Genomic DNA, 26,751 nt, shown 5'->3' on the forward strand with positions numbered 1-26,751 from the left:
ACCCATGCTTTTGGGAAGGCAGGCATAAGAAGTACCACATAAATTATGAGTAACAAGCTTTAGCTCAGTTGCATCCAAGGGTTATTCTCCACAGAGGCAGTTGGATATATATTGTTTTAAAGATTATGGCGATCATTAGGCACCTTGTATTTGCCTTGATCAAAGCTAGAAAGCATAGATACCAGAATGCTGCTATACTGACATGTGACCTACCTACAAGGTTGACAGAGTCCTAGATGTATCCAGTAGACTACAAAATAGATCACCAGGCCATTCTCAATAGTTGTTAACCTAGGGAACTTATGTGTTATTATTTTAGTCGAGTGTTGATCAAAAGGAAGTCACTTGAGGGGAATTTCATGACCAAGAAACATATAAAGGGGGGAATTTGGTGACATCTTAATGCCACTAATGATAACTTTAGAGAAAGTAGTATTGAAACAAAAAAAAAGGAAAGATAAAAAACTTTGTACTCAAAAGTAGATAATGTTTATCACAATATTCCCATTTAGGAAACGGCGATATGGAGGCATCCCACCAAAGAGTGCAGCGAAAATGGGGAAAGGAGTGGTGAAGAATGGGGATGGGTCGGTGGTGGTGCTTTCTCCCTATTTATTCCTGGGGCAGACATTGATTCATTCCTGGGGCGGTCTACTGGCTGCCACGTGGAAGCCTGACAACCAGTTGTTGTATCTTCACACATCACATTGTTGGGCTGCCAGGGTGTTGGCCACAGAAAGGTGGAACACCGATTTGGTGATCGTGATGATAATAATGAAAATGACCATAATTTAAACCAAAGCTGCATGTAAAAGGGATTCCTAAATTCTCTACATTCTTCACCAAGAGGAACACATCATCGTGCAGAACTCCTAGTTTTAATTCTGTCTGGTTCTGTGTCACATTTCTCTAGTTGAGACCAACGTTCATCCAGTAAATAGAAGCATCAAATTCCCCAAAGAAGTACAGGGAGATTCCAGAAATTACTGTTAATGTGTTTAAAGAAGAAAAAAGAAGGCATCATCTGATAAAATATGCATAAAGCTGTGAATTCAACAGTGCTGCTGAAACCCAACTGGTATACATGCTATAAATTTTAAGTCTTTCTAATCTCCATCTGAAAAGGAGCCAAATCCAAATTAGTCGGCCAAGTATACATAACCTAAACTTGCTTATACCATTTCTTTTCCCTAGAACATTTCACAGGTTAGTCCACTAAAAAATAATGTAACTGAAATACTAGTCACCATGAGATAGTAAATCCATGCAAACAAGAGGTAGTAAAGTTCAGGTCATTACATTTATAGTTAATTTTATGGAAAAGATCCAAACAACAAAATCAAAGAGGAGAAGAACAACAACATCAAAGCCAAAGTTGGATGATGATATAAGAGAAGTTTATCTTCAGGACTGGATTAATGCACCTAAATAAAGCAGTGGAACACAAGGCTAAAACTAAGTGCTATCTTGATTAGAGCAAGCATCCCACCTAATTTTTGGTGGAGATGCCTTCACTGCAGATCCTATTTGTAGAAGAATTTCATATAAGTACACAAATTGTGGAAGACAGAAAATTACTTGCCAACCATGTACTGAATTATTAAAAGATAAGAATACTTAAACCATTGTGCCAAACAAATTTTCCTTGGGATTTTAAAATTTAAGCTTGTTATTCTGATGCACTGTCACTTGTAACTAAAAGAGATCAATGTTGCCACATCTTATAACTTTGAAGTTAATCAAAGGCATATCAAGGTACATTGCTCATAAACCTATACAAAATTTATCAGGATTTGATATAAAATAAGATCTCTTATAAATTAAAGCGTATTTTTAATTAAAAAAAAAAAACAAACAAACCTTCTTGACATCACTAAGCCGATTCTGCAAATTTCATAGAATTAACAATTGATTATATTACTCAAGAATCTCTCTATCTTATATTTACATGTCAATGACAATACTTAGCACTTCTTTGTTAGAATTATATTTCTCACTTACATTAATTCTTTTCTTCTGCATTGTTTCCTCCAACATTAGGTAGAAATGTAGAATAACAACTCTTAGCAAATATTTCCACATATTAAAAAGCTTATGTAATTGATCCTTTCAACATCAGGATGGTTCTTATCTATGAAACATAATGCACTGCATCAGAAATTGATCCACCATTGTTGGAATCATAGGATTGCAATACATGGACATACTTCATGAAACATTTAGTTACAGTGGATTCCTATTTACATCTTTGTACAACAGATAGCGTGACCGGGTTTTGCCAAGTGCAGCATACCTGAAAAATTAGTAAAAATCTCATTATCAACATGATTTAACCATACTGGGGGATGATTCAAAAAAATCATGCGCGCATCACTTACCATTGAGGCACAAAGGGTGCCATCCAAATGGCATCACCTGCTTGAATTGGGTACCTATTTATACGAAGAATGCATCAAAATTGCTATAGAAACAGAATTTACATGGTAGGCAAAGGTAATTTTAAATAAGGACAAATGGAAAGTTGCCAGAAAATGATGGGATAAAAAGGGAAATGTTGAACAGGCATCAAATTAAAAGTTAAACCTCTTGCTGGTACTGTTAGCATTGGGGTGCCAAAGAATAAAAGCAAACAAGAAGGTATAATAGCTTTCATTCCATCCAGGGTAAAAATTGGTTAAAGGCCTTTTCAAACAATTCATTTTCCACATATGCTCCTACTTATGTGTTCAAAGGATGTTCAAGATAATCAAATAAACTTTTCAGAAAAATACGGTGTCAAACAGATACCCAGTATTCTACCTCCGAGATACAGACTTTATGTTCTTTATAAACCAGTTTTGTAAAACATAATGCATACCGTATTGCTATTAGTTAGCATTACAGTTTGCTGACATGTTTTAATAACAGTCACATTCAGCATCTTCTCCCACAGAGTCACAAACAAACTTGCCCTTGGCTGGATTACATATCTCTCGGATGATTTTGGCATCATCAGAATGGAAATTGCCTGGGTTTAAAATATCATTTCAATGGTGCAATTAATAGATGAAAGAGCATTTAGGTGTGAAAGCTCATGATTGAAATGAGAGTCACTATGATCAGACCACAATCCATTCAACCACATTCTTAAGCTAGACATGGTTATTACCAGGACACCTCAAAGTTGATTCTAACCCTGCCAAAACTTAGTCATGTGCCAACACTAGGACACTCAGTATGAAAGTCCTTGCACTAGTCAATCACACTCAAAACTACAACTCAATCCAACGAAGTCTTAATTCCAACTAACTGCACTTGGCTACAAGAATCTTTTTTGGACATTCATTTCTATCTAAACCATAACTTACATTTCATCTTTAGTATGATACACTTCTCATAACCTCTAACCATATCTACCTTTTTTTTCTTCTTTTGTCTCTTTTCCTCTTAGCAAACTCAGCTTATTTAAACTACTCTTTGACGTTACTCATGATCCTTCATTACACATAGCCAAAGCACCATTTTTTTTAATAAGTAAATCTTATACAATTAGTGGCAAGAATGGGGGGTGCAGCCCATTTACAGAGTGTATACAAAGGCTAAAAATAATTTTTTAAAAAGAAAAAAAAAAAAAAAAAAAAAAAAAACCTCTTCACTCCTTATGCACTACCCAGAAGATCAATTAAGGATATAAAAATAAAAAAAGCTTCCATCTCCCACTATTTCAAACAAAGAAATCATAAAAAAAAATTCAGCAGCAATTTCCATGATCAAAGATCCCTCTATTGTGTTCTTTCCAAATACACCAAAATAAACATAGTGGGGCTCTAAGCCGTACATTCCTGTTCCCTTTCCTGACCATCCCTCAGCACCCACTAGTCATGCTATCCTCAAGCAATTTCAAGAAGCACCCAAATAATACCCAAAGTTGAGAGTAATAAAGATTAAAGACCATAAACTTTGTGTCTTCATATAATGGACAAGTGGCTGGTTGATTCTTCATCCCACTTACATGAACAACACCAATTGGCTAAACTCTTCCCATGTTATAAGCTGGTCCAAAGTAAGAATCTTTTCCCAAGCAAAGAAACCAACTTGGTTGCAATCCGCACTTAGAAGCTTATAGAATGATTCCATAAAGAATCTTCCATCTTTGGCCTCCTTCTATGCTAACTTGTCACCATCTTCATGCACACATTTTGGAGACACAAAAAAGGATGCCACCATTTCCAATTCCTGATCATAAAATCTATTGATGAACCTTGGATTACAATAACCAGAACTACCATCCACATATCTATAATCAGCCATGGTGCCACCAAGACATCTTTGTTTAAAACAATAGAAAAAAGATTCAGAAAATGGTCCTTAAGTTTAGAGTCCCCACACTAAATATCGTACAAAACTTAGTTCAGACAGTCATCCACAGAAATACAAGTGAGAACAAAAGTCAAAAAGATCCACCCTGTTTGAATAGCTTTTGACTTGACCCTATGGCCCCCTCCCCACCTCAGAACACCAACCACCTTCAGCTCCACTCATTTTTTCAAACATATTGTTTCTTAAATGCCAACATTCTATACCACAAACTCAGCTATTCCAACTACTATTAAACAAAACCTTCCCTTTAGCTTGGCATGTGTTATACAATCATAAAAATGAACTTCTCCACTTCATCTATCCTTCTTTGATTCTACAAGCATGCTTTTCATCTCCTCTATATTAAGGATAATCAATATGAGAGTAAAGGTGACTGCTGTTTTTTAAAAAATTATTTCCAGGACATCTTTTTGATTCCTAATTTTGCTAAGATTACAATCAATACATTATGTCTTACTCTTGCTTAACTTAAAATCTTTAGATCCTAGAACATCACATCATAGGTTTACATTGCAATGCACCACGAGACATCTTCCTAGTAGGTTCATCCACAGCCTAAGCAATTAAGTAAGCACTATTAATTGTTGATGTAAGCCTGATGTGATTAGAAATTTTCTTCTCTTTCCTCCTGTTGTTCTCATGATAGTCACACTCCATCATACCTATTCTTGATCACTATATCAAATATCATAGGACACTCCAAGCTAACAGATGCAAAACGTGTTAAGACTTACTGGTTCAGGTCAAGTTGTTTGGTTAAGCAACACATCCCATTGAGGTGCTAAGTCTTTTGCTTGTGCGTGTTTTATCTTTTCTTTTCTTTCCTTTTTATTTTTTTTTTTTTTTTTGGGGGCGGGGGAGGAGGAGAAGGGAGTGAGGGATTTCTAGCACTTATTTTCAAATATAACACATTTCAGATCAGGCACATAAATTATTCAAATATCACACACTTCATGCAGGCATTTAGTACTCAAGGGTTGTGAAGGCCACAAGTCTTAGAACATTTATATAGTGGTACCATGCATTCTACATATATGTATGTAAGCAAAAAATCTACAATATCACAGCCTCTCACAATTCTAATGAGATTCACATAAAATGATCACCCTATGTAAACATTGAGCTGATTGACCACCCCATATATGAGCAGTAAAAAGGAAAATGTTGGAACTTGATCATTCTCTTCATGTGATAATAACTCAGTTTAGGTATCATAAATAATTCTTTTGCATGTCTAAAAGAGGTAAAGTATAAAGTTCTCAATTATTTCTATCGATGTTGGCATTTGTCCATCCTAAGAGTGTTTAGATCTATTTAAAAGGGTCTAGATATGTGCATGATCTCACTTTGATATGTTGAGGATGAAGCCATGATGATGGGTGGGCCAGATCACAACCCACCTAATACTTCTGAAACTTGGAGGAAAATTTTGGGAACATTGAACACTTTATAAACAGTAGAGCAAACTCCTGAACACTTGTTTTCCACATAGCTCTCTCATTTCTTTAGATTTTATAAGCTCTTTATTCCATAATGATTCATAAACAATATTACAAAATTCTGTTGATCAAACCCTAAGGTTAATGAATTCATACCAGCTATCACCCAAGCGATAAATTCCCTGGCCCTCTAAGAGTAACAAACCATGCTGATTGTAGTGGACCTCCTGCAAAAGCAAACAAGCCAAACAAATGGTATGATTTTCACCTCACAGGCCAAGGGAATCAGATATATAAAACAACTATGAAGAACATGAACTCCAAAACGTAATTAATAGAATTTAAAGTGGAAAAGGGTTCTTCATGGTTTTCTTAGGTGATTTAGTACCAAGAAGGTGAATTAAACCACACTCACATTTGAGAAATTATCTATGAGCAAATTCCTCTTGGAGTGACTGAAATCAGAGTTAAAAATTTTATGATACTTGAATTGTACAATTTTCAAGTTAACCAAGCCCTGAAACTAATCTATTTCAATTGAAAAAGAGTCTGCTTGTAATCAAAATTTGGAATTAAGACCTTTGAAACTAAATAGATCAGTGGAAATTGGAAAGAAAGAAAAGCATACCTTCACATTAAGAAATTCTCCAGGTTGAAAATCCATGATCTGCAGGCATTGAAAAAAAAATGTCACAATCAAGAAACTGTTTAAGTAAAAAGGTTCATGATTCATTATTTTCCCAATGCCAATATGAATCCAGCTGAGGTCAAATGAAGAGAGAGAGAGAGAGAGAACTCTGTATGCTTAGTTTATAAATAAGCATGACAATCCATCTTATCCAGATCAAAGTTTGATTCACTTTCAGTACATCAATCACACATAGATTCTACCAGTTGCACAATAAGCATCAAAAACCTTTTCTATAATAGCATAGCGAAGTGCTTATTTCATTTTGAAACCGAAAGACAAGATATCCACAACCCCACATTTCACTATGTCAAGCCATCACCCAATTGAAGTCAACTAGATCAACTGTAATGTACCAAAGTCCTACAGTAGACTTCACAATGTAGGACAAATGTATTGTGGTTACCTACTACAATATTACCCATATACCAAGTTAGCTGATAAAGCATAAATATTTTTTATTAGTTATTTCCCATAAACAACATCCCAACCCATACAAGTCCAATACTTTTTTTTTTATAGCCAATATATCTCTATTATAATACATGTAATCTTTTTCACCTTCCTAAATTGTTAATAGTACTTAGATAATATCAACACAAGGGTCTTAATATAATTTTTTTTTTTTCCTTCAAGCCACATCCAAGACAATGATTTGATCTAAATATTCAAAACTAATAGACAACACACAGAATCCATGTAAATCTTAAACTGTCATTTGCAGACACTGATCAATAATGATATAGAAACAAGCATTAAATTCAAAAAACTAAAGTGTGCCTTACATGGATATTAAAATCATAAGGTGCGGATGTGGGGAGAAGCTTTCTGAGTTCAAAAACCTGATAACAGGGGGAAAAAGAAAAGGTTAAACACAATGGTAATGAAAACTTCTGAATTGATCATCTAAGTTCAAGCCTAATAAAAACTTAGAAAAAGAATAACAAAAGATACTTTCTGGGAAAGTGCCATGAATATCAGTTTGATTACCTATTTCTGGAGTGCAGAAAAAAAATATATTGATAATACAATTCAAATGCTTCAAAAATAAGAATATTTGAAAAGATATAAATTGTTCTATGAAAGTCTAAAAGATTTATTTTTTAAAATCCAGCAATGAATATACAAGAACATAATAAGAATTAGAAAAAAATGGACTAAAAATGATATGCTTTAAAGTCTTGTAGAAATTTCATAAACAACATAATAAGAATTAAAAAATAAAAATAACAAATGCACACACACAACAGACAACTTACCTCACCGGGAGTTTCAAGAAGCGGCTGCTTGACAGTTGAACCAACAATCTGCTCAGTAATATGATTTTTCAGAGAGGCATACCTAAAAGGAAAAAGATTCCTTTAGCTCTTAAAGTAATTAGAGTGCCATAATAGGTATCTGAATATTAAGCCTGACAAATAAGATATCTAAATTGAGTAAGGAAATTAAAATGTTGATCTCAATAATATCTGAATATTATCTTAGTCAAATATAGTGTGTAGGGCAAACAAACCTTCTTTCAAATACAACAAGGGTAGCAGATGCATCACATGAAATGGAATGTTCAGAATTAGGTGGTAGATAAGCATATGAATCCACCTAATTTACATAGATTAATGGAATCAGAATTATTCAAGTCTTTAATACAAAATAAGAAACAACTCAATTAGTCTTTTACAAAGAATAAAAAACAACCTAATAACTCCATATGTTTAATATCTAGAAGACCAGAGCTATAAGCATAAGAGGTTGAATGATACGATACTAATAAAAGCATCAATGAAACTCACTTACCATCAGTTCGTGGTTGACACCAGATACATTAGTGAGTGTCACAGTGCCCTGAACCACAAATACGAACCTAACAGGAGAAAGTTCAAAAGAAAACAGACTACATCATATGCAATGACAAAACCCAATATAATTATCTTTTAAAGAGCCAAGCATTGGAGAATTAATAGTACCATAGTATCACACCATTGTACTTACGGTGGGCGTGAAGGTTCTACAGAAAGTTAGGTGGGAGTCTCTCAAACATTATGGAATACTCTTGAGCATCATAAGTACTAGGTATATCCAGAATGCTACAGAACTATGTAAATATTATATAGATGGTAGCAAATATAAGAAAATTCTTGAGATTCCCAGAAACCTTAAGGATTCTAGGATTTTTCTAAGGAGAACCTATTTGGCCAAGGCAGCCTAGATTTGAGAGCTCTTAAGGCATAGCCATGTGAAATGCTTGCAAAGCTTTCTTCTAAGCAATAGACTTGTATCCTTTCAAGCTTAAGTGTATTTTCTTCCTTTCTTTGGTGTTTAGTTTCCCTAGTGCTAAGACATAGTCTAGCACGAGTTAGAAAATGCCAACTTAGCAACATCAAACATGTTTGAGTTATCTAAGTACAATACAGATTCTTTGGAGAAGCCTAAGTCTACAAAAATAGCCTCTTCTTCTGGGAACAAATTAAGAAAACATACCTCTCAACATCATCCTCTCAAGCTTAAGCGTGTTTTCTTCCTATGTTTGGTGTTTAGTTTCCCTAGTGCTAAGACATAGTCTAGCACTGGTTAGAAAATGCTAACTTGGCAACATCAAACATGTTTGAGTTATCTAAGTACCATACAGATTCTTTGGTGAAGCCTAAGCCAACAAAACTAGTCTCTTCTTCTGGGAACAAATTAAGAAAACATACCTCTCGACGTCATATGGAGGAAGCCCTGACCTTGAATTTCCTGTGCAGTAGAAATAATTTTGGTTATCCTAAAGAAGAAAATTAGTGAATAGCCAAAGAAAAAGAAATGAGCATTAACAAAAACATGGATAACACACAAGAATTATGGGCCAAATATAACTAAACCCATGGCATCAATGATCACTGTTGAGAGAGAGAGAAAGAAGAAAGACCTTAATTCTCATTTATGTAATGTCTACTTACAATTGAGAAATATATATATATACAAGGCTAGGAGTCCTAACTACCATACATGTGACCTATATTAACAAGGAAAGATTATACACTATAAATACATTATATTCAACACTCCCCCTCAAGCTGGAGCATATGCGTCATATGCACCAAGCTTGTTACAAATATATTTAATCCTAGGACCTCTGAGAGATTTAGTGAAGATGTCAGCTAGTTGATCATTTGAATTAACAAAACTTGTAGCAACACATCCTGATGCGATCTTCTCTCTAATGAAATGACAGTCAACTTCAATATGTTTGGTCCTTTCATGAAAGACTGGATTGGATGCAATATGTAATGCGGCCTGGTTATCACAGATGAGTTTCATCTGTTCATCCTTTCCAAATCTCAACTCTCGAAGAAGATGTCTCAACTATATGAGTTCACATGTTGCCAAAGCCATAGCTCGATACTCGGCTTCAGCGCTAGATCTGGTCACTACATCTTGTTTCTTACTCTTCCAAGATATTAGATTACGTCCAATAAAAACACAGTACCCTGAAGTGGAACGTCTATCTGTGGGTGAGCCAGCCCAATCTGCATCTGTGTAACCAACAACCTGAGTATGACCTCTGTTCTCGTACAACACACCTTGGTCTGGTGTACTTTTGATATATCGAAGAATGCGGATTACGGCATCCCAATGGCTATCATATGGTGACTGTAGGAATTGACTAACAACACTCACAGGAAAAAAAATGTTTGGACGAGTAATGGTGAGATAGTTCAATTTACCTACGAGCCATCGATATCTCCCGAGGTCTCCTAAAGGCTCCCCCTGTCCTGGTACAAGTTTGACATTCGGATCCATAGGTGTGTCTACCGGTTTACAGTCTAACATACCGGTTTCTTCCAGGATGTCTAAAACATACTTCCTTTGGGAAAGGACCACAGCAGAACTGGATTGAGTTATCTCAATTCCCAAGAAATACTTGAATTTCCCCAAGTCTTTGGTCTGAAAGTGGGTAAAAAGATGTTGCTTTAGTTTCTGAATACCATCCTGATCATTGCCTGTAATGACGATGTCGTCCACATAAACAACCAGATAAATACACTGCCCCAAAGAGTTATGATGATAGAAAACTGAATGGTCTGCTGTACTGCGAAGCATGCCAAACTCTTGAACAACAGAACTAAAACGGTCAAACCATGCTCGAGGAGATTGTTTCAAGCCATATAGAGAACGGCGTAACCTGCATACTAAACCAGACTCCCCCTGAGCAACAAAACCAGGAGGTTGCTCCATATAAACTTCCTCGGCAAGATCACCATGAAGGAAGGCATTTTTAATATCCAACTGATAAAGAGGCCAAGAACACATAGCAGCCATGGAGAGAAGCAGACGGACAGAAGCAATCTTGGCAACAGGAGAGAATGTGTCACCATAATCAGAACCATAAACCTGAGTATAGCCTTTAGCAACTAAGCGGGCCTTAAGGCGATCAACCTGACAATCAAGACCAACCTTAATTGCGTAGACCCAACGACAACCAACGGTAGATTTACCAGAGGGTAAAACAACAAGATCCCAAGTGCCATTAGAGTGTAAAGCAGCCATTTCATCCACCATTGCCTGTCGCCTGCCTGGATGGGAAAGAGCTTCATGGGTGCTCTTTGGAAGAGAAACAGAGGATATAGCAGAAACAAAAGCAGAATAGGGTGAAGATAATCGATGATAACTCAAAAAATTGTAAATAGGATGAGGATTACGAGTAGAGCGAGTACCCTTCCGAACAACAATGGGTAAGTTATTAGGAGAAGGCAGAGCCGGGGCAGGTGAAGCCGAAGGGATAGGAAGTGAGTCAGCAGGTGCCTCGACAAAAGGGAGAGGAGCAACGACACGAGGGCGACGATGATAAACCTGTGGGCGAGGAGGCATAGCATCAGGTGGGGAGACAATGGGAATAGGCAAGACTTTAGAAACAGGAAGAGACTCAGAAGTGGTGAAAAAGAATGGTGAGTCCTCAAAGAAGGTGACATCAACGGAGATAAAATATCGATGAGTCTCAAGGGAATAACAACGATAACCCTTCTGAAGTCTGGAGTATCCCAAGAAGAGGCACTTCATGGCTTTGGCGGAAAGCTTGTCCTGTCCAAGAGTAAGAATATGAACAAAGCAAGTACAACCAAAGACACGCGGATGAAGGAAATAAAGTGGTTGGTCAGGGAAGAGAAGGGAGTGAGGAATCTGATCCTGTAAGACAGAGGAGGGCATACGATTAATCAAATAACAAGCGGTAAGAACAGCGTCCCCCCAAAAATGAAAAGGAACATTACTATGGAGGAGGAGAGTACGAGCTGTCTCAACAAGATGTCGATTCTTGCGCTCAGCTACCCCATTTTGTTTTTTTTTTTATAAGTGAGCGCATATATATAAAACTAGGCAAAAAGCCACAAAGCATACAGGAGGTATACATAGTAGCCTACGCATTAACAAAAACAAAAACAACACTCACCACCCCTTAGGGAACGGCAAGCCATTCCAAAAAACCTAAAAGCGAAGAGGACTCCTCTCCCATATACACCCTAGCCCAACTCCACAAGTTACAAACAAACGAATTCTTTAGCTTCTGAATAGCTAGAGAGCCCCCCTTAAAAGCTAATCTATTTCTCTCCTTCCAAACCGTCCAAAAAATACACAACGGAATGGAAGTCCAAATCCTTTTCCTCTTTCTCCCCACAAACGGGCCCCTCCAACTTACTAACATCTCTTTGACTTTCTCTGGGAACACCCAATTAGCCCCAAACAAGGCCAAGACAATCTCCCAGAGAACTCTTACAACTGTACAGTGTAAAAGAATATGATTTACAGTTTCCTCTTCACAACCACACAAAAAACACCGGTTTGGAAGCTGCTAGCCCCGTCTTTGAAGCTTGTCCAAAGTTAGGACCTTCTCCCAAGAAGCCTCCCAAGCAAAAAAAGCGACTTTGGTTGGGACCTTGTCCACCCAAATGCTCTTTTTCGGGAAGGAATTGACATTGGATCCTGTCAACAACTTGTAAGCATCTCTAATCCGAAAGCGGCCGTGTCCCTCTCCTTTCCATATCACTGCGTCCTCTTCCATAGAGATCCTCAAATCCCTCAACATATGCAACAACTCTTCCAAGGCGTCCATCTCCCAATCATTAGAATTTCTACAAAGTCTTATATTCCAACCTCCTTGACCGACGCTCGAGTCCCACATCTCATTTACCGATGCATTCCTTTGGACCGCCAAAGCAAACAACTGAGGAAAAGCTTGGGACAGCACCTCATTTCCGCACCAAAGGTCAGTCCAGAACCTTACCTTGGTCCCCTTACCCACTTTGAATCCTATATTCTCCCAACACCAAAACGACTCCTTCAAGATATCCCTCCAAACCCCCACCCCAAACGTTCCACGGGCCTCCTTTGTTCTCCACCCAAACCCCAACTGGCCATACTTCACCCCAATCACCTTCCTCCAGAAAACGTCTTCCTCAAAAGCGAACCGCCAAATCCATTTCCCCAACAGGGCCTTATTCAAGAGATCAATTTTCCGAATACCTAAACCCCTACACTCCTTTTGTGTACACACCACCTCCCAATTGATTAGATGGATTTTTCTTTCCGTACTTCCCCCTCCCCAAAGAAAATCCCTCTGAAGTTTTTCAAGTCTTTTTACAACTAGCTTAGGCATACGGAAGAGAGACAATTGGTAGATAGGCATGCTGGCCAAAGTGCTTTTGATAAGGGTGATCCTCCCGCCCTTTGACAGATATTGTCTTTTCCACAAGGCAAGTCTTCTTCTCATCCTTGCTTCAACCCCATCCCACATAGCCATGGCCTTGTGCTTGGCTCCCAAAGGCAGCCCCAAATAGACAGATGGGAGGGTCCCCACTTTGCACCCTAACTCCACCGCCAACATCTCAATATCTTCCACCTCCCCAACCGGGATTACTTCACTTTTAGCAAGGTTTATCCTGAGACCAGGGGCTGCCTCAAACCACATCAAAATCCAGCTTAGGTAGGTAATGTGATCTTGTCTTGCTCCACAAAAAATTATCGTGTCATCAGCAAATAGTAAGTGTGAGACATTTATCGCCATTCCCCCCTCCCTTGAATGTTACAACCTGAGATGAATCCCCCATCAACAGCCCTTCTTAGCATAGCACTTAGAACTTCCATACCCAGCACAAAGAGGTAGGGGGAGAGTGGATCTCCTTGGCGTAACCCCCTAGAATTGGGGAAATAACCAGCCGGTATCCCGTTCACCAGAATAGAGAAACTAGCCGATGAGATACACCACCAAATCCATTTCATCCATCTTTCCCCAAAGCCCATCTTGCGCATGACCTTCATGAGGAAATTCCAATTCATGCTATCATAGGCTTTCTCAATATTCAGCTTACATATCAGCCCTTTCTCTTTGCGTTTAAACCAATAGTCAATCACCTCATTGGCTATGAGCGAGGCATCTAAAATCTGTCTACCCTTCACAAAGGCATTTTGGTCCGGCGAAACCACTTTGTCTAACACCTCTTTGATTTTATTGGCTAGCACTTTGGCCAAAAGCTTATACAAACCCCCAAGCAAACTGATCGGTCTGAAATCCCCCAAGTCCTCAGCTCCCCCTTTCTTAGGAATGAGGACTAGGAAAGTGGAGTTGAGGCACTTAGCAAACGATTTTTCTACAAAAAATTCCTGGAAAAACTCCACAATTTCCTCTTTCACAAACCCCCAACAGCATTGCCAGAAGGCCACTGTGAACCCATCCGGGCCTGGGGCCTTATCACCATTCATCCCCATCAAGGCCGCATGAATCTCTTCCTCAGTGAAAGGCTGTTCCAGGCCATCAGCTTCAGCCAGGCTTAACCTTTGAAGCTGCAGCCCTTCAATGTCAGCTTTCCAAGATTGTTCCTCTGTCAACAACTGCTGAAAAGCATGCACAACCCCCTCTCACCTCCCTCTCCTCTTCCATCCACCTCCCATTAATTTTAATCTTTTCCATGGAGTTGTTTCTTCTATGAGCATTAGCCATCCGGTGAAAGAATCCCGTATTCTTATCACCTTCCCTCAACCACAACTCCCTAGATAATTGTCTCCAATGCGTTTCTTCCAAGATCACCCATTTTTTAAAGACATCCTTAGCCTCAGTTTTCATCTCTGTCTCTCTTTCAGTTAGGCTCCTGTCCCTCTCCACCCTGTCCCAAAATTCTATTTGTTGCAAGGCTAGATTTTTGTTGACTTCCACCTTCCCAAACACATCCCTGTTCCAGATTTTGATCTTATCCTTCAGAAACTTCAATTTTGTGGCCAATCTGAAACTGGCCCTCCCCCTCCCCCCCGCCTCCTGCCACCAACCCCGAAGAAGCTCCTTAAAACCATCAACTTTGAGCCACATATTCGCAAACCTAAAGGGAGATGGACCCTTTCTGACCCCACCACCTTGCAGTAAAATGGGAAAATGGTCAGAGGTTGGTCTGGGCAGCCTGCACTGACTGACCCCGCTGAAGCAGTCAAGCCAATCTTGGGACACTAGAAATCTGTCCAGTCTGGCCCAAGCTTGGTTATTCCTCCCCCCACTCCACGAAGCCACCCCCCCTTGCAAAGGAATATCCAGAAGCTCTAACTCATCCACCACCTGAGCAAATCTTCTCATAGCGCCCGTTAGCCTCCCCTGATTGCTTCTTTCCTCAAGGGATAGAGTAACATTGAAGTCACCCCCTAAGCACCAGGGATCATCCCAGATTCCCCTAATTGCCCCAAGCTCTCCCCATAGAATCTCCCTATCTTCTTTAGTGAATGGACCATACACACCTGTAAATATCCAGACCTTCCCATCTTCTATATTCCTAAGTCTGCACGAGATGGAAAACTGACCCATCTCCATCTCAAGGATTTCCAGAGTTCTTTTATCCCAGCAAACCAAAATCCCTCCTGCAGCTCCCTGAGCGTCCAAAGCACACCAATCAAGGAACCTTCCAGAACCCAAACTCCTCACCAGACCCTCATTCATGGACTGAATCTTCGTTTCCTGGATACAGAATAAATCAACTTTCTGGCTTCTAATTATAGCTTTAATCACTTTCCTCTTGGAGCTATCATTGACCCCGCGCACGTTCCAACTCAAAAGCCTTATTTTCATTGGACTTCCATGATTTGGCACCCTCTTCCTTGCACATTACCCTTTTTCTTCTTCCCTCCCTCATAGTTGACTGAACATTCCAGTCTTCTCAACTCTCTTTCAAATTTCGATTTCTCCAACATGGCTTTGTTGTGAATTCTTTCTCTCCTCTTCCTGATTTTACCCATAAACTCCAAAATATCTTTCTCTAGGCCCTTCGTCGAGAATCCCAGGAATTGACTGAACCTGGCCAAATCACTTTCCTCCCACCTCGCTTCCACCCATCCTCTCTCTTCTTGAAATAAAGGTTGGGCAATGCACAACGCCTGACTGTTATCCTCCCTGCTGTCATTACTGATCTCTACCAAATCCCAACACTTCCCTTCATTTTGCTCTGAAATCCCAGTTCCGTTGCCCAGAATCTTCCCCTTGGATGAGGCCTCAACAGTCCCAGAGCGGCCGAAAGACTCCTTCAATGGAGTCCGACCAAAAGGAGAAGAAGAAGGAGAAGAAGGGACAATAGCCACCACTCCAGAAGAGGAGAGAGCGTTAACATACCTTGCGTCTTCCTCCGTCAGGGCACAGTCGGTCCTGGAAATCCCCCCCTTTTGATTTTCGTCTCCATATAGCCCCCTCTGACCATCCTTCACCCAGAAAGAGGAGATGGCTGCGTCTGGACCCCTTAACGGACTTTGGTTACGCTCCACAGCAGAGGGGCCCTTCTCCATCTGGGCATTAAGTGAAGCAGATGGGCTTTGAGAAGCCAGCCCAGCCCCTTGACTCGCGGGCAAGGCCTTTTCCGTGGGCTGCCCCAATCCAGAGACTGGCCCAGACGAATTAGGCCCAAGAGAAGAGGTCTTAGACCACCAGAGGACCTCGCTTGGCCCAACAGTCCCAGCCCACCCGATGCAACATGCCCGTCTGATGGCCCGTCTTCGCTCCGAGAGGGATTCGAGGTTTGGCCCGACCCGCTGTCCTGACGCCGCGTCCCGTCGGCAGTCAGCAGGTTGTCCTCGAGCCTCGGGTCCTCCATCGCTACCTTCACGCGCTCCCTCGCGCGTGCACTAGCGTCACCCCCTACCTCCATTCCCACTGCGACGGCCTTTTCTTTCTTATCGGCCATCAGAACTTTCATGACTGGCCTGGTTTCCCACCATAGGGTTATCGAGATGCAAGACCCTTCAACCCAAACCTCCACCTCATTAGGAAAAACCTCACCTTTCCGCTTCACCAAGAGACGTGCCCACTGTAACTCCTCCATTTTTTCCGTCTGATAGTCAATCGCTATGAATCCCCCACACGCATCCCCAATCCTTCTCAGAATATCCCGTTCCCACAAGGAAACGGGTAGGCCTACTACCCTCACCATGCTTCACTGCTTCTTTCCCCTTCCCTCAAGCATCCCGTCTCCGGCCACCACTTCTCTAGGCGGAGAAAAAGCCCCCCGACCGACACACTCCCACTTTTATGGGCTTGCTCTGCCTCTGCCGGTAGCTCAAACTCCATTAAAATCTTTCCCCTCTCCATTTTTGCAAGCCCTAAATTTCCTTTTAGCCTCCAGATTTTCGTTAGTTGAGATCCCCACCCTCTGAGATCTTCCCCCTTTGCTGCATTAGGGTTCCATGTCCCGACAATGCAATGTTCAAGTTTCGATAGGTTTCGACCCACTTCCTCCTTGGTTACCTCTACTCTAACTGTTGATCTTTCCTTTCCCCTCGCCATGTTAACCGCTTCCGCGTATGTCTTCGCCATGGTTGGCTTCGCCGGTGACTCGTTTTCCTTCTAGTTCTTACTGCTTCCCTCTTCACAGCCCAATCTCCGTAGTATTTCCACCATTGAAGCCCAGCCACCCTTTGCTCCTCTTCCTTTGGGAATGAACACGCTGAATCTTTTTCTTTCCGTGTCCGAAACCCCCAGACGAAGAAAACAGCCCCCTCTATTATAGTCATGCGACAGAGAATACACCCTCCCGTTCTCCTTCCACTCGCGTACCCACCTACCCATCCTTACATCCTTAATACTCAGAATCAGACTCTCGAGGACTATCTCAAGACTCACCGGACCTAGTCTGACCCACGACGAGATCCCTCCTTTCCTTTCCACAATCGTGGCTTGCAATCTTCCTCTCCTCTCCTCCACCTCAACCTCAAATATTTTCGACTCCACGTCGAAACCACCCTTCCTGATTTTCTTCCCAAGCCTCGCATGGCTCTCGCCCTCTACAGCTTCTGTCGAACCCCCATCGCCGCCGCTATCTCTCTCTCTCGCATACTTTCTCTCTCTAACTCTCTCTCTCTCCTCCATTCAACCCGATGTTATCTAGGTGGAAAACCTGTTATTGTCATTTAGCTACCCCATTTTGTTGAGGAGTATGAGTACAAGAAGACTGATGAAGAATCCCATGATGAGACATAAACGAAGTAAATGGGGCTGAAAAATATTCCCTGGCATTGTCACTGCGTAACACACGAATAGAAATATTGAACTGGGTTTGGATTTCAGCATAAAATTTTTGGAAAATAGAGAATAACTCAGCTCGATTTTTCATTAAAAATAACCAAGTACATCGAGAATAGTCATCAATGAAAGTGACAAAATACTGAAATCCTAAAGTAGACGCAGTCCGACAAGGACCCCAAACATCAGTGTGGACAAACTCAAAAGGAGACTTTGCCCGATTATTCAAACGCTTTGGGAACGAGACACGAGTATGTTTCCCAAGCTGACATGACTCACACGGAAGCGACGACAAAGTGGAAAAACGAGGGACCATCTTCTGGAACTTGGAGAGACTAGGGTGGCCCAGACGATTGTGAATGAGGAGAGGAGCATCAGTGGAAATGCAAACTACAGGAGATGAATCCGAGGTGAGGTGATAGAGGTCTTGAGACTCACGTCCTATGCCAATCGTCTTCCCCGTACTCCAGTCCTGTAAGGCCACAAATTTATCAGAAAAGGTAATAGAGCAATTAAGAGTACGGGTGATTTTGCTGATGGAAATAAGATTAAAAGGACATTCAGGAGTATAAAGGACAGAAGTGAAAGGTAGAGAAGGCAGAGGAAGGGCCAAACCAATACCTTTAGCCACAGTTTGAGAACCATTAGCTAAGGCAACAGTAGGTAAAGCAGAGGTAGTAGTAATAGAGGAGAAAAGATCCTTATTACCAGATAAGTGATCAGAAGCTCCAGAATCTAGAATCCAGGGTCCAAGAGAAGATGTGTGGGTAAGGCAGGCAAAGGCATTACCAGGCTGGGCAACAGAGGCAACAGAAGCCTGAGATGCGGAAGAGCTCGGAGACTGAGGCAGCGGAGAATCAGAGGACTGGGCCACATGGGCAGTGCGAGGAGGTCGTTCATGTAACTGATAGCAACGATCGCGAGTGTGGCCAAGTTTATTGCAATAGGTGCAATGAGGACGTTGACCTCTACCTCGGGTACCACTGCGGCCTCCTCGAGAGCTAGTTTGAGAAACTAACACAGAAGAATCTGAAGTGCTATCAAATGGCAAAGTCTGAGTGGAGGAGATACGGAGGAGGCGAGCAAACACATCATCCAAGGACGGAACTGATGAACTACCAAGAATCTGATCGCGGACAGGCTCAAGATCCGGACAGAGGCCAATAAGAGTAAGAACCATGAAGAACTTGTCAAGTTGTGTTTGTTGAGCCCCAACATCAGGAGTAAGAGGCATCACAGTCAAGAACTCCTCCTTAAGAGAGGCAATCTGGCCAATATAAGTAGATAGATCCAAGTCCTGTTGGCTGATATGGACAACAGCAGAAGCCACCTTATAAAGACGCTGGATATCATTCGTATATAATCCTTTGGCCTGAGTCCAAAATTTAAAACAAGTTTTGTAGGCCCGAAGATGAAGAAGAATCTTGGGATCAACCGATTGCCATAATACACTACATAACTGTGCATCTATCTTCCTCCACTGTACGCGGTCAACCTAAGGATATCTGTCTCCTGTGTAATCAAGTAATCCTTATATCCTTGACCCATAAACCAAAGTACAACAGAGGCAGACCAAGAAAGATAATTGTCACTGCCAACCAATTTCTCCGAAGTAATCATAGGAGATCCAGATATAACAGAGGAAAAAATGGAATTTTTAGTAGTCATATCTACTTATCTGGAGAATGATGTATATTTGGATCGAAGAGAGCCCTAATACGGCTGCAGATCGCTGCGTGGCACCACTGGAAAGGGAGACGGCTTCAGATCACGGCGTGACACCACCGTAAAGGTAGAAGAACACTTCCTTAGGCACGTGCAGGGATTAGGATGGAGAAAAAGTAGTCGAAGCTCGCCGGAAAAACTGTTTGAAGGGTCGGCGGAGGCAAAAAACCCCAAAAGAGGTACGTGCAGGGCTCGGACGGCAGAACCAGGGATGAAGGAAGGCTAGTCGGCGTCAGGCGAGGCTGGAGGAGGAGGCGCGTGGCCGAGAAAGCCCTCACGCGCCCTCACGCGCCGGCGCGTGAGATGCAGTCGCCGGACGGAAACTTGCGCGTGGCCGACGCGTGGATGGTCTTTTGGTCCCGGTGCCTTCACAAAAGTTGGAGATCTCCTCTAGGCGCTCCTTCGGTATGGTCGGTGTCGGAAAAAGACGTCGCCGAAAAGTTCGCCAGAAAAGTTTGCCGGTGGTGAGTGTTTTCTGACGACGATCCGACTGACCGGAAAGTATTGGGAGATGGGGAAGGTGACCGGAATGAAACACGGTCACCGGAAGGTTTCCTGGAGTTGATGACACGGGAAACTGGAAAGAATTAGGTTTTCTCCCTTGGCTCTGATACCATGTTGAGAAAGAGAGAAAGAAGAAAGACCTTAATTCTCATTCATGTAATGTCTACTTACAATTGAGAAATATATATATATACAAGGCTAGGAGTCCTAACTACCATACATGTGACCTATATTAACAAGGAAAGATTATACACTATAAATACATTATATTCAACAATCACAAAGGATAAGTCTTCATTTATGGAACAAAATATGCAAATTCAGCAATGCCTTCGTGGCATATCTGGACTATGAGATCTTTATGCAAAGAAAGAATTGCATGATTGTTGATGGATGGAGTAATCATACTGTGTGTCATTATTAAGGACTTCAAGAGTATTGCAGAAGACAATGGAGCTCCACATAAGGGGCACCACATGGACAGAGAAACAACTAGGTAATTGATTTAACATGTGAGTTAGGCCATGAAAACAAGAAAGATGGTCCAAACAAAAAGCTATCACGTTGTCAAACAGGTAAGACTTCAAAATTAGTAGTTTTGAAGCATAGTATAGATTCCCCAACTAAATGAATAAACAAATCATTGGCAAGAGCATGGGTCAGGATGATGATTAAAAAAAAGTTGACAAATAACAATTTTAAAATAAAGTAGAATAGCGGAACATAATTCACACACCCAAACCCAAATAGATGAGACAAGGGTTTGCTAAGTTGAGTTGCCACATGGCATTAATTTAGGGGCAATTGTCAGTCTACTTGACCTCATGGAAAGCACAACCCAGTTTAAATTCACTTTTTGTCCCAATCAATAGGTTATTTGCCACAATTATCCTTCTTTCTGCAGATTATGGGATTGAAAGAAAGAAGGAAAGAAAAATAAAGACAATAAACTGAGAAGAGATCTCATAATAAAGGTACTTTCTATAAAATGAAACAAGAAAGGCTTTTTGGAGATGAATTATGCTGTATCCAACCTTTTTTTCTTTGATAGGAAGCATTCACTGGTTAGATGCTGAAAGACATTCTCTTGAAATCGTTTTTTGATTGGGCTAGGGTCCATTATGGGTTGGATCTTACTCCGATGGACTTCATTGAGGGCTTGCATTTTAGCTAGTTTGCAAAGATTCTTTTGTTCAGCACTGTTTTTCTGGGATTATTTGTTTTTCTTTTTATTTTCTGCATTTATACTCCCGGTGTAAATCCTTTTTATTTGCCTATAAAAATAAAAAATAAATAAAAAGTAAAGCAATCCACTAAAAGTATCAAAAGGAGGGGCACAATAGTGAACATCTCATCCATGAAGCCTGAAAAGGTAATGGCTATTACCAGTACAATTCGATGTCCTCCAACAAAACAAGGAACTTGGAACTATATACTTCAACAGTTCAACTTCAGTAGTTCCAATTCCACATCTTTAAAAGTTATTTAATTTTTTTTCTTTTCCTCCTTCCATAAGTTGTATGATATAGTGGTGAAGCAGTTTTCCACACTAAGAGATTTCTTTTTCTCAGAAACCTACCTTTGTATCCTTTCAAAAGTTGCCCAACCTCCTTTGCTGTTTCGCATTAAACCCCAACTTAAAAATAAGGTACTGCAGCTCTGAAGCAACTTTGCAATGAGAAGTGATCCACACTCCCCACTTAAGAACATGTACCTTCTCTTCCCTCATCAGCAGATCACTAAGAACAACACCCTCGTAGGAACTCCTTAAAAACAAATCTCCTTCAATGGAAATCTACCCCTATGTCCAACCAAGCGCACCTCCCACCATACCACAGCTCATCATCCCCACAAGGTCAAACCCAGAACTCCATGAAACAACATTACCAAGAACCAATCACCCTTCTCCCTTTCCAACCTGGTATCATCTGATCCCTCTGTGTCCATCCCTAACCCTTAGAAAGCACTAAAGCAAGTATTAAGTCCAACTCCTAATCATGCAATGTTCTACTGAATCTCAGATCAGGTACATGATTTGATGGATGCATCAACTTGTACATAATGGATACATAATGAAAATTATCTAAATATAAGAAGCAAAAAAGGAAATCAGAAACTTATCACATCAACTTCTGTGCAGAATCCAGACTAAAGAAGAACATAGATTCCACCAGATGCATGAAAATGCTACAAGAAGTAATAGTTTAAAATTAACAAACCTTGCATATTTGCTAGGTACATTACAAAGTGTGAGCCCATAGCTGGTGTGATTAAATACGCTCCCAGTGTATTGGTCCTGTCAAAGAAATTCAACTCACCAAGTAATGCATGCAGTTTCTAGTAGTTTATTTAAATGCAAAACTGAACTTACCACTCAGGTAAAGGGCTGAATACATGACTTTCAGGCGTGATTAAAGCATGATCTCTTTTATATACACTGCGAGTGAAGCCCGGCAAGTCTGCCAAGAAAGGACAAAATTAAAATCCACAAGATCATTTTTCTTTACCATCTGTCTGGTTGTGGCACAAAAAGAAGATTAATGGAGACAAATTTTAACATCCTACTCCATTAGTTAGTTCCAGATAATTGTACTCAGCCAATTTACCATACAAGACTAAACTTGATGATTTTGCAAATAAAAGACATATCTGCAGCAGATTCAAAAATGTGTCACTGGCAGGTTTTTCTATCTCAATAATCTATGGAAATAAAAACTGTTTATATATCTGGAAAACATGATGCTTTTTCAGCAATCCCTTTGGAATGATGTGGAGTGGCCAATTGAAAACACCTTGAATATGTTGACGCAAGACCGAAGCTCATGTGGTGGCACCTTGCACCCATGAGTGACTATGGCATGTGAGGTGACATGTCATGTTGAATACAAGGTGAAAAGCAAGGGTGCTCGTGAGGCTGATAAGTGCAAGAGTGCTAGGCATTGGCTTGGTGGTGACTTGGGGCTGATAGCACGCATTCGCGAAAATGGGTGTCTTGACTCAACAAAAATTCAGGTGTGAAATTTCATAGGGTTGAGATTGTTCTTTTAAAGGAGATGCCTCGAGTTGAAAGTTGGTCCAAAAGCATTGGGAGTTAGGCAAGGCTGGTCATATTTCATAATATGATAGCGATGATAAATATGAAGGAATTGATAAGACTAATAGAATCAATGCAAATCATGAGCTTCTAAATCCTTGGATGTGGATTTGAAACTTACAAACAACAAGATGTCAACAAGTCAACCTAAAACTTCACTTGATGATCAAGTGAAGCTGCAAGAGAGTTAGCAGTTAGAAAAGTTGTTTCACAACAATTTTCTGGATGTCTTTAATCCTGTTGATGCACATCTGATCAGAGTAACACTCACTACAAGCACCTATTCACAAAAAGAAATTTGTTATAAGTACAAAGCTTGCAAGACAATAATTGGACACACTTTGGAATAATTTCTAAGCCTCTTTTGATTCCTTGAGGAGGAGTTTCCAAGCGATAGAATATTTTTCCGGATTTTCTATAATTAAAGAAAATTCATTATGCCCGTACAAGCACCCATGATGTCTCATCTGGTCAAAATGGGAAGTTCTTAAAAACCACTTTAGGGGGGAAGGGGTGAAGTGTGACATTTGAGTACTAAGAGTGGTGATAGAATGTGGGTGGAAATAACTAGGACATTCCAAAGGCACAACATGGAGCCTCAAACACAATCAAGGTATGATGGTGAGCCTTTCTAGCACAAATGCATAAGTGCAATTTCATGAGTACAACCATGGACATAGTGCCATGGGGGTGCAACTTTAGCACACGACATGGGTTATGCATGCCTTAGAGGGAAGGAGTTAGCAATATTCGCACGCATAGGTCAAGAAGAGAGCCTAGCAAACTTTAGGGTTACCTATACATACATCAGTGGGCTAAGTGGTACACATGTGCTCAACATGGTATAGCACTTGGCATTGATGAAAGACTAAGTAAGGGGTGTTGGACACTAAGAACATGACACCTATAGACATTAGAATGTGGCACAATGGCATTAGGAGAAGCCCAAGCAAGTGGGTTGCTGGTGTATTATGGAGATGACACCTAGCATGCAATGTTGCCAGGTATCTAACATGATGAGTTGATATGCTTGCTAGACACATGGCACAAGATAAGCAAACGTCTACAATGATGGGGCAAGTGGCATGCAATGGTGCAACTAGACCTAGAAAGGTGGCATAATCAAGATGTGTATAAGCTACAAAGAAGAGGATGGTCTCTAGTGAATCGATGCTTTCTTTGTATGGAAGAGGAAGAGCCAGTAGACCACATTCTTCCACATTGCACTTGAGCCAGAGGATTATGGAATTTGATTTTCTACTTGTATGGGATTGTGTGGGTGATGCCTTGTTCAGTTGAAGTGACTCTATTAGGGTGGCACAATTCATTTGTTTTGGAGGGTTATTCCATTGTGTGTGTTTTGGACATTGTGGAAGGAAAGGAACTAAAGATTTTGAAACCAAAGAAAACATGTAATCATGAGCTAAAATTATCATTTCTTTGTAATCTTTTGTTATAGGTTAAGATACATATAGATGGGGGCTCCCTAACCATGTTAGATTTTATACAATAGTTAGGATCTTCTTGAAGGGGAGATTACTTTTGTTGGCCTTTTTCTTTTTTTTTCTTTTTTTTGGCTTTTTAGATGAACTTCATTTGCGGCCTATGTACTTTGGTGTGCCTTTAGATGGTGCTTTTAATTTGTTTATATTGTTTGCCTATCAAAAAAAAAAGAAAAAACAAGAAAGTGAGTTGTTGCACATGGTATGGGTGATATGAACAGAAGTAAGCAATGCAATTGCTATAACAAATGGCAACAGCAGGATCATGGAATGCAACTGCTAACAGGTGGAAATGGATGAAGCCATAAGCTGAATCACTCCCTAGATGTGCTTTGCCATATAAAGTGTGCTTTGCCAAACATTCTCTACATGTTAGTGGGTTAATTCCTAAAACATGGGGATAGTTTTGCCTATATAAAGTGTGCTTTGCCAGACCTTCTCTACATGAACTTAGCAAGGAAAATTGTGAGAGTCTTGTTCAAAGAAAGCCTTGGCTGTTTTCTTGTAATTACTTATGAGTTAATACAAGTTAGGGGTTTTTTCCTGTAAAGAGTTGTGTGTTTTGTGTATTGCTACATATGCATCTTGTGGAACTTGTAAAGGGCTATTTAGATGGCTTCTAAGCATTGCACACCGCAAAAAATTTGGGGATAAACTCCATGCTTATGGCATGAGTCCCCTTTTTCCATCTCAAATTGCTAGAGAATGGAATTTTCATATGCTCTGTTTTTCAATGGAAAAATATTATTGCGACAATCAAAGACTCCACCAATGAAAAAACTTTCGCTTTTAAGTTCTTTTGAGTATCTGTAATACTTTACAATGAGACATGAGCAAACTTTTTTAAAGAATTATCATGCTCCTTCTATTAACTTGTGAAGATTTATCTTCATAGATCATTTTCTTGGGCATGGAAGCCACCTTAAGGAAATAGCAAATTTTGGACAGATTGAATAGTAGTTCTCTAAAACACTCCTATCCCCTGGTTTCTCAGCAATCAAACAGGGGATTAAATACAACTCAAAAGCAATCCACAAAACCAATCAATCTAAAACAAGCCATCTTCTTGATTATTCTAAACAAAACAAGAATCACAAACCCCCGTTTTTAAATTTCCACAAAACCAGTTCTATGAAGAACACAAATCACAATCACACCCACTCACCTTGAAGATGAGAAGGAGCCAGCGTGGGATTCGTGACTTTCCAGTACATATGTCCCGAGTTCGAATAGCTGTCGGAATTCGAAGGCGCTGAACAAAACCCTTCATCAGCAACTGATACATTCATGAAACCTGGAAGAGAGTTCATAAATCAGAAACTCCGTGCCCCCAAACCTTCGCTCTATCGCCAAGAAAACCAATACGAATACTCATTTAAACTCAACTAAGCCCAAAAATGATATTAAACCCAGTTGAGCAGAGTTTATAAATAATCCACAAATATGATTCAAAACGTCATCTTTCTTTTTCTTCTCTTTTCCTGTGTTTTCTTGGCAACCAAACGGAATAGAGAAAAAAGAACAAAAGGTGAAGATGGAGAATAGTTGTACTTGGAATAATAATTGATAGGATGACAAGAACTCTTGCTGAAACTGGCGAGGGAGACTGCATTTTGGGTTAAAGGAGTGTGGAATGGTAATCTGTGTGCTATTCCTCCTCTTCAATCCTCTATGCAAATGTGAAATTAAAAGAAAAAAAAAATGGGAAAGGGAATGAAAAGGACAAAGAAAGTGAGAATCCCAGAGTGGAATCAAAATAGAAAACAATTAAATTGCGAGCAGTGACCAGTTGAGGAAGTGGAAACTGGAAACCATAACAGGGAACTGAACAGATAGTGGACTGTCACCTTGTCCTTATTCCTCAAGAGTGTCTCTGCCAATTCATTGTGGACAGGTAGATGTACCCAATCACAACATTGGGGTTTTTC

At 40.3% G+C, this 26,751-nt stretch overlaps 1 protein-coding gene across 2 annotated transcripts; it reads right to left on the reverse strand.

Annotated features, from left to right (window-relative positions):
* Nucleotides 1-1,997: 1,997 nt before the first annotated feature.
* LOC117934409 ((S)-ureidoglycine aminohydrolase) lies at nt 1,998-26,751 on the reverse strand. Of its 2 annotated transcripts, XM_034856086.1 has the most exons (14): nt 26,671-26,751; nt 26,375-26,492; nt 25,989-26,117; nt 22,599-22,686; nt 22,447-22,523; nt 9,180-9,219; nt 8,281-8,347; nt 8,000-8,085; nt 7,746-7,827; nt 7,272-7,328; nt 6,427-6,465; nt 5,955-6,025; nt 2,379-2,432; nt 1,998-2,293 (listed from the first exon to the last, which is right to left on the reverse strand). In XM_034856086.1, the coding sequence occupies exons 2-14, from the start codon at nt 26,433-26,435 to the stop codon at nt 2,224-2,226; spliced, it is 921 nt and encodes a 306-aa protein (XP_034711977.1). In that variant the 5' UTR covers nt 26,436-26,492; nt 26,671-26,751; the 3' UTR covers nt 1,998-2,223. The 2 variants fall into 2 exon arrangements, with proteins under 2 accessions (XP_034711977.1, XP_034711969.1); XM_034856078.1 differs by lacking the exon at nt 26,671-26,751 and having other exon boundaries at nt 26,375-26,648.

The sequence above is a fragment of the Vitis riparia genome, chromosome 2, assembly GCF_004353265.1.
Source record: "Vitis riparia cultivar Riparia Gloire de Montpellier isolate 1030 chromosome 2, EGFV_Vit.rip_1.0, whole genome shotgun sequence".
NCBI lineage: Eukaryota > Viridiplantae > Streptophyta > Magnoliopsida > Vitales > Vitaceae > Vitis > Vitis riparia.